The 8,526-nt window shown below is 37.9% G+C and overlaps 1 protein-coding gene across 2 annotated transcripts in view; it reads left to right on the top strand.

Moving 5' to 3' along the window:
• The first annotated feature begins 316 nt into the window (after positions 1 to 316).
• Positions 317 to 8,526, top strand: part of LOC106565434 (stomatin) — a 20,306-nt gene continuing 12,096 nt past the window's right edge. Inside the window, exons 1-2 of one of the 2 annotated variants that reach the window (XM_014132574.2) lie at positions 317 to 491; positions 3,345 to 3,454. In XM_014132574.2, the coding sequence (XP_013988049.1) occupies positions 428 to 491; positions 3,345 to 3,454 (174 nt within the window). In that variant the 5' untranslated portion in view covers positions 317 to 427. Of the gene's footprint in view, positions 492 to 3,344; positions 3,455 to 6,479; positions 7,128 to 8,526 lie in introns of those variants that run through there. The other variant, XM_014132583.2, reaches the window with a different exon arrangement.

The raw sequence follows: 8,526 nt of genomic DNA, 5'->3' as shown, positions 1-8,526 counted from the left end.
CGCTTGCAAGAAAGGCAATTCACTGTACTTGCGCATGTGACATTAAATTTGAAACTTGATATATAAAACCCTCCTGATTTTTCTGTGTGTAAAACCCAAATGAGGGGCCGAAGCGCTTCAATCATGTTTTCTTTTAGCAACTGTCCTCCAAGAGTTGCCAACTAATGCAGCTGGGTCATTTTCCTTTTCAGCAAGCCACATTATCGGGCTACATCATTTGTTGTTATAAAGCCACGTCCTCATGGATTTTTTTTGTGTGTGCTTGACCCAGTAGGGGGTGACAAAGTGCATGAAAATGAAGAAAGATATGGCAGTACATCCCCCCAGAGGACGTCTTATCTCGTGACACAAACACGCTCATTTTCATCAACACACATACTCGACTGAAACGACAGTACTGAGATCAGTGACTGAACTGTATTTTACAATGGAGGAAGACGGCAAAGAAACCATTTCAATTAGAGAGAGTAAAAGACGGGAACGTCAAGCAGGTAGGCCTAATCCAGTTTATTTACTTAAGTCTGCTGATATGGTTATTTTCATAGACAAAATATCTACATTTGGTCAAATCAACACATGACCAAAGAAAGCAGTGTAACAGAGACCCACCCTACAAAACACCGTTGTGGTGTGCGACGCACGCATTCTTATAACAATGTATCAGACATAATGGTTAACTTACGTTTTTGCCACATTACATTTTTGCATTCAATACAGTTTGCCTGCAGTGTTGGGCAGTTGCCTTGTTAGGCTATTTGCCAGATCAAATTCAGAATTCAGTGTTATAGTTAATATCATAGCCCAGCCTGGTCTCGTAGACTAGACTTAACATAGTAAACGTAAATCCGCAAAACTCAAATTAGTATGTATGGTGTTCACCCATAAAATTATTATTTCAGTCAATGTTTACGTTTGCATCAGAAAAACAATAGTCCAAACCCTATGTCTCTACCATATACGGTTCAAAAGTTACAGGCGGATCACTCTAAGAATTTAGGATGATTTTGAGTGAATAGAATGTCATTACGGAAGTGGTCGCTTAAGTGATAATGCCAGAGAAGCCTGTGTTTGGAGGATATATTGACACGGGTGTTGTTAAACTGTGCCAATATATCCTCCAAACACCTGCTTTATCACTTTTATACAACGGGTTACCAACATATTCAAATAATGATTGACATATTTTCATAAAATGTTATTTTGATTAATTTATTCATATTATTTCATCCTTCCACAAGAAACAAAACAAATCTATGGTTGCTACCCAAGCCGTCTGGTCGTTTGTTCTATTGGTTCAGTTGCCAGAGACACGACCCAGTCGTTCGTTCTAAATGTTCCATTGCCATATTGGCTGGCAACATTTTTATCCCTTGCTTGTTCAGGTTTAGGGTTAATTAGGCATTTCTGAATTTAATTCAATTCAAGAATTTTATTGGAATTAAAGAGCAATTTGCAACTGGGCGATTCCATGCCAGCGGGAGCGGAAAATATTTTTGGGTATCTCAGATTGTTCTGGGAATTCTCACATAGAAACTTAATTGGGAGGAAGGATGTTTGAAATGGTTTTTACATTTGTATCAAAAAACATTGAGACAATCATGATGACTGTGGCCATTTTAGAACCTTTTTAGACCTATTCCTTACAGGATGCATGTAGTCAGTTGTACAACTGAATGCATTCAACTGAAATGTGTGTTCTGCATTTAATCCAACCCCTCTGAATCAGAGAGGTGCGGGGGTCTGCCATCATCGACATCCACGTCTTCGGCGCCCAGGAACAGTGGGTTAACTGCCTTGCTTAGGGGCAGAACAACAGATTTTAACCTTGTCAGCTCGGGGATTCGATCCAGCAAACTTTCGGTTACTGGCCCAACACTCTAACCATTAGGCTTCCTGCGCCCCAAGACCCCATGATCTGTGATCTGTACATGATACAGACAACCATTTGGTATCCTTATACTCATTATAGTGTGCTCTAAAATATGGAGTATGTCACATTAATTTACTCAACATTAAACATATTAATATGAATATTTCCAAACTACCCTTTTGATTTAGTTAATTTTAAGACATATTATTTGGATCAATATACTCTACATGTACATCACATTTCCAAAGTGGGGTTTCTGCTAATTCTGGAGGTATGACCAATTTTATGGTCATCAACAGTGAATGGGAAAATGGATTCGAAGGGAACCCCCTTTGCTTGTGACTTAAGGAATGTGCAATCCTAAAAGAGTGCTGTGATTGGTTAATGACCTATAATGTTAATTTCTATGTATAAAATGGGTCATATCATTCAAAGAACCAGAGAGCACACTCCTGAATTGACATGTATATTGTTACAAATAATGTTTAAAAATAAGCTAAATCAAAAAGGGTAGTTGAGATTTTATTTTTAATATTGAATAAATGAATGTGAAAATGTGTATTTCAGAATCTAGACATGCTCCATATTTGAGAGAACGCTATAAGGATCATAATGACACCAAGTTGTTGTCTGTATCATGTACGGTTCACAGATCATAGGGTCTTACAGGAGACATAGGTCTAAAAAGGTTCAAAAATTGCAACTTTCATCATGATTTGCCCCCCAAAAATGGTGATACAAATGTAAAAAACATGTTAAACATCCTTCCTCCCATTGAAGCTCCTATGTGAGAATTATCAGATCAATTTGAGATACCCAAAATATTCTCCGCTCCCATTGGCGTGAAATCACTCCACTCAATTCAGAATTGACCCAACCCTGCTATAGTAGTGGTGTACCCCCCTCATGTTAATGCCAAGGCTTGTAATGTTACTATTGTGAATCTTCTGAATATTAGATAGCTAACTAGGTAGGTTTAATTCAACAAGTAAAGCTTTAGGGCTGTTTGCATTAACCAAATTTAATTTGAACAGTTGCTCAGTGGATAGACTTAATCTCTTCTAGACTGTTTATTTTCATCCTAATCTAACAATAACCTGATTGATTAATTGTTGTGGTAGGTGGTTCAGAGTGTGAATCTTGGGAAAGGTTACTGTGATATCCCAGTCATCTGGATTGGATGCTTCGCTGGTTGCTAATTTGAGGCACATGCATATCTGGGTATTACCAGTAGTTCTAAAACAATTTTCAGCCTAATTGTTTGTAGCCTAGGTATCTGATGCACAATTTCAGCTACATAGGCTAGACTTGGCAGATCACAGAAGAATATGGATGAAACATTTTGAAGAATGACGCTACCAGAAATGCATGATGTGGAAGGGGCTGCTCTTGGGTTGGCTGGGATGTGAGAATGTACATTTTCTGTTTGCAGTTATATTTCACGCTGTTGGTATGTTTTTGTATTGTCTTTCAGCCTTGGAGAGCCCAGATATTGGTGTTGGCTTATGTGGGTGGATCATAGTCGGATTATCCATCCTTCTGATGCTCGCGACTCTGCCTATCTCCATATGGATGTGTATTAAGGTACGGTCATTACCTATACATCTACACAAGCTGGATGGTCTGTGAACTGAGAACTGGTTAGGGGTGTCATTTGCGTGAGTCAATTTATTCTGTGAATTGATCGCGAACCATCATGCCTCGTTGCCCATCTAAATGGCCTTTCTCTCCTACTCGTGATGCAGCGCCATCCGTCAAGGTTGTATTGTTAGATATTTACACGCTTTAAACTAGGAACATATAGAAAAGGAACTGCCAGATGGGTCATAATGGCCTAGAAGTAAAGCCGCAATGGGAGCCAAATTTGAAATGGAATACATTGAATACTTGGAGCATGGTGGAAAGAGAACATGATTTAAATGGACTGTATTTTTGGAAGGGCTGGGTCACCATTCATGTAATACATAAAATATTTACATCTCATGGTATTGGGAAGCTGCTTCATAGCTTTTTAGCTTCATAGCTATTCTTGGCAGCCCTGGTGTGAAGGGGAGGAATGGCAGAGCAGACCATCATATAACCCTAAATATTTTTATGTGCATCTTGGAATTACAATTTAAGAGGACCAGTGCTTCTATAGTGAAAGAAAATCTCACATCTGTGCCATTTGGGAGCGATGTGGTTAGACTAACCTACATATCGTTGTTTCCTCTTCAGAGGGCAACAGTGGCGTGTATTCATGGATGCCAAGGGAAGCCAGGCTACCCAAAATATTTGACCAAGATCACTTATCTTTTGTCTTTGTGTTTTCATAATTTCCCTTCAATTCACAAGTGGCTGAGTCTCAACGGATAAATAATCTGAGCGAGGGAAACAGCGGCCCTATGTCTCAGTATGTGTAGTCCATGTATCTGACGCTGTCTGGAAAAAAGAGTATGACATGTTGCCACCGTAGCATTTGATTGATTGATTGATGCCAGCAAGCATTTTGTCTCCCTTGATTAAAAAAAGAATAAAATTATTAGCCAATCAGCGTTGAGTTGAGCTCAACTGTGGGTTGTCCAGGCACCGTAAAATGCCCCCCAGGGGAGGCCTTCACACCAATCAAATCACATCTAAAGCAAAATGTAATTCTTAGAAAAACGTGTCTGTTTCTAGTCTGCTTGTGTTGTTGTCCTGCAGTAGCTAGCTTGCTAAATTGGGCCTTTCCTAAGCCATTGATTTGAGATGGTGATTTGGACTTTTCGTTTTGACTAACAGTATCGATACAGGCCAATGATTATGATGGCGATTCTGATCTAACCATAAAGTCATATATTGTTCCACTGGCCTAAGATGATTCATTCAATAAGGTCAATATGTAGCCTAGATGTAAAGTTGGTTTTACAGTCACACATTCGGACATTCAACAGGCATTCATCAGGCATTCATCAGGCATTCAACAGGCATTCATCAGGCATTCAACAGGCATTCATCAGGCATTCAACAGGCATTCATCAGGCATTCAACAGGCATTCATCAGGCATTCATCAGGCATTCATCAGGCATTCATCAGGCATTCAACAGGCATTCAACAGGCATTCAACAGGCATTCATCAGGCATTCAACAGGCATTCAACAGGCATTCAACAGGCATTCAACAGGCATTCATCAGGCATTCATCAGGCATTCATCAGGCATTCAACAGGCATTCGCCAAAAGCCATTTAAGTAATTAATTGATTGTCACAAAAATAAAAATAGATATGGAAATGTCTAGAATACTTTTACAACATTTGTTTTGAATAAAAATTCCAGTTTTGATAAGATGGAAATACATAAAATCTTTCAAATGCAATTTAAATCTTTATAAATCAATAAATAATTCAGTTTGTCACAGAAACATCAAACTAGGTATGATATATTCTATAAGTGTCTAGCATACTTTTACAATATTTTGCTTTGAGTAAACATTCCAGTTTTGATTTGATAGAAATACATACAATCTACAGATGCCATTTAAAGCGGTATAAATCAATAACTGATTCACCGTTTGTCACAGAATCATCAAACTAGGTATAATTTATTCAGTAAATGTCTAGTATACTTTTACAACCTTTGATTTGAGTAAACATTCCACTTCTGATTCGATAGAAACACATAACCTCTATAAAATGCCATTTAAAGCTATATAAATCAATAACGTTTTCACTGATTATGACAGAATCATCAAGCTAGGTATGATTTATTCTATAAATGTCTAGCATACATTTACAACCTTTGTTTTGAGTAAAAATTCCAGTTTTGATTAGATAGAGGGCATGTAGTCCGTCTAGAGGGCATGTGGTCAAACTTCTAACGAGTCTGTTATACCCTATTAGAAGGGGCCTGGCATAAAATTCTGCATCTTCAGTCATATTAAATTAGATTACAGGAAAAAACTACGGGATGAAGGGGACAGGCTTGACTAACAAAGAAGACAGGTGGATGGATCAAGAGGACCAAGAGGATCAACATGAACATTCCACAGTGGAGATAAGGAAAACTAAGAGTGAACCATAACACACACTACCATTCAAAAGTTTGGGGTCACATAGAAATGTCATTGTTTTTGAAAGAAAAGCTATTTTGTTGTCCATTAAATAACATCAAATTGATCAGAAATACAGTGTAGACATTGCTAATGTTGTAAATCTCTATTGTAGCTGGAAACGGCTGATTTTTTATGGAGTATCTACATAGGCGTACAGAGGCCCATTATCAGCAAACATCACTCCTGGGTTCCAATGGCACGTTGTGTTAGGTAATCCAAGTTTATCATTTTAAAAGGCTAATTAATCATTAGAAAACCCTTTTGCAAATATGTTAGCACAGCTGAAAACTGATGTTCAGTTTAAGAAGCAATAAAACTAGCTTTCTTTAGACTAGTTGAGTATCTGGAACATCAGCATTTGTGGGTTCGATTACAGGCTCAAAATGGCCAGAAACAAAGAACTTTGTTATGAAACTCGTCAGTCTATTCTTGTTCTGAGAAACTCCGGGATGCTGGCCTTCTAGGCAGAGTTGCAAAGAAAAAGCCATATCTCTGTCCAGTGTCTGTGTTCTTTTGCCCATCTTAATATTTTATTTTTATTGGCCAGTCTGAGATATGGCTTTTTCTTTGCAACTCTGCCTAGAAGTCCAGCATCCACATCCATATTGGAGGTTTTATGTATTTCTATCAAATCCAAAATGTAATTTCTACTCAAAGCAAAGGTTGTAAAAGTATACTAGACATTTATAGAATAAATCATACCTATTTTGATGATTATGTCATAATCAGTGAACACGTTATTGATTTATACAGATTTAAATGTCATTTTATAGATTTTATGTATTTCTATCAAATCAAAACTGTAATTTGTATTCAAAACAAAGGTTGTAAATGTATGCTTGACTTTTATAGAATAATTCATATCTAGTTTGATGATTCTGTGACAAACGGTGAATTAGTTATTGATTTTTACATTTGTAAATGGCCTTTGCCGAATGTCTGTTGAATGTCTGAATGTATGAATATAAAACCAAATTTACCTCGGTCCTAGATGTAGCCTAGTACGCTCACGTTGACTATCTTGCAAACTTAGCTGGTTCATTGTTGCCCATGCCAGGAAGTTAGGCCAGCAAGCATTTTAGTTTAGTAGCCTATGACAACAAAAACTAAAAGCGTACTGTATGACAGAGCCATAGACCGTTTTGCCAACATGAAAGAGAGAATGGAATTAGCGTTCACAATTAGGGTGAGTCAAATGTTTTTATTCGTACGCACATACACACAGACAAATCTGTACCATGGATAGTCACGTGAAATTTAGCATCATTGATTGGACTAAATTGTCTTTAAGTTAGTTTTCACTGTATTATAGCCTAGTTGATTTAATGATGTTTAAATGTTTAAGTTTAAATTGTGCCTGTGGTAACTCTGTGGTTCTAAGTCAGTAGCTGTTTATAGAAAACATTAACTTGCTGGACTATGCTGTTGGTCATGTAACTGTTTGTTACATGCAATATTTGCTTTGTGGACTTCGGACAGATGTTGTTCTCTGGGTCTGTGATGATACAAACTAATGTGTAATTTAATTTATTCCGCCACTGTGTGACTGTTGTCTCTGCCTTATTGTATATCACGGTGGTGTATTAATGATTGGGTTATAGAGCAAACAACACAATTATCACAACCTAGGTTGTAATATGGCTTTTTTACTGACTTGGCTTGGCTTCCCCAGTGATTTTACCCAGCGCCAGTTCTGAATGTTGAGGAGGCAAATATAGACAGGTGTGTGCCTTTCCAAATCATATCCAATTAATTGAATTTACCACAGGTGGACTCCGATCAAGTGGTAGAAACATCTCCAGGATGATCAATGGAAACAGGAGGCACCTGAGCTCAATTTCGAGTCTCATAGCAAAGGGTCTGAATACTTATGTAAATAACATATTTCAGTTTTTTTATTTTTAATACATTTGCAAAAATCTAAAGAAAAACCTGTTATCGCTTTGTCATTATTGGGTATTGTGTGTAGATTGATGAGAATTTTTATATTTAATACATTTTAGAATAAGGCTGTAATGTAACAAAATATGGAAAAAGTCAAGGGGTCTGAATACTTTTCGACCCCCACAGTTGAAAGTGCATGTCAGAGCAGAAACTATTCCATGATGTTCAAGGGACTCATTGGATTCTATGGTCTGATGAGACAATTTAACTATTTAGCCTGAATGCAAAGCGGTATGTCTGAAGAGAACCAGGCACAGCTCATCACCCGTCTAACACCATCCATACCGTGAAGCATGGTGGCGACAGCATCATGTTATGGGGATGCTTTTCAGCAGCAGGGACTAAAAGATTAGCAAGGATAGAGGGAACAATGAATGGAGCCAAACATAGGCAAATCCTTGATGAGAACCTGCTTCAGAGTGCAAACAACCTTAGACTGGGGGGGCGAAGATTTACTTTCCAACAGGACAATGACCCCAAGCATACAGCCAAAGCAATGCTAGAATGGCTTCAGAACAAGAATGTGAAAGTCATTGAGTGGCCCAGCCATGGCCCAGACTTGAATTCCATTGACAATTTGTGGAAAGACTTGATGATTGATGTTCATCGCTGCTCCCCCATCTAACTTAAGAGTTTTTGAG

The sequence above is a fragment of the Salmo salar genome, chromosome ssa01 (genome assembly GCF_905237065.1).
Source record: "Salmo salar chromosome ssa01, Ssal_v3.1, whole genome shotgun sequence".
Classification (NCBI taxonomy): domain Eukaryota; kingdom Metazoa; phylum Chordata; class Actinopteri; order Salmoniformes; family Salmonidae; genus Salmo; species Salmo salar.
This window is presented reverse-complemented; position numbering and strand designations above follow the sequence as displayed.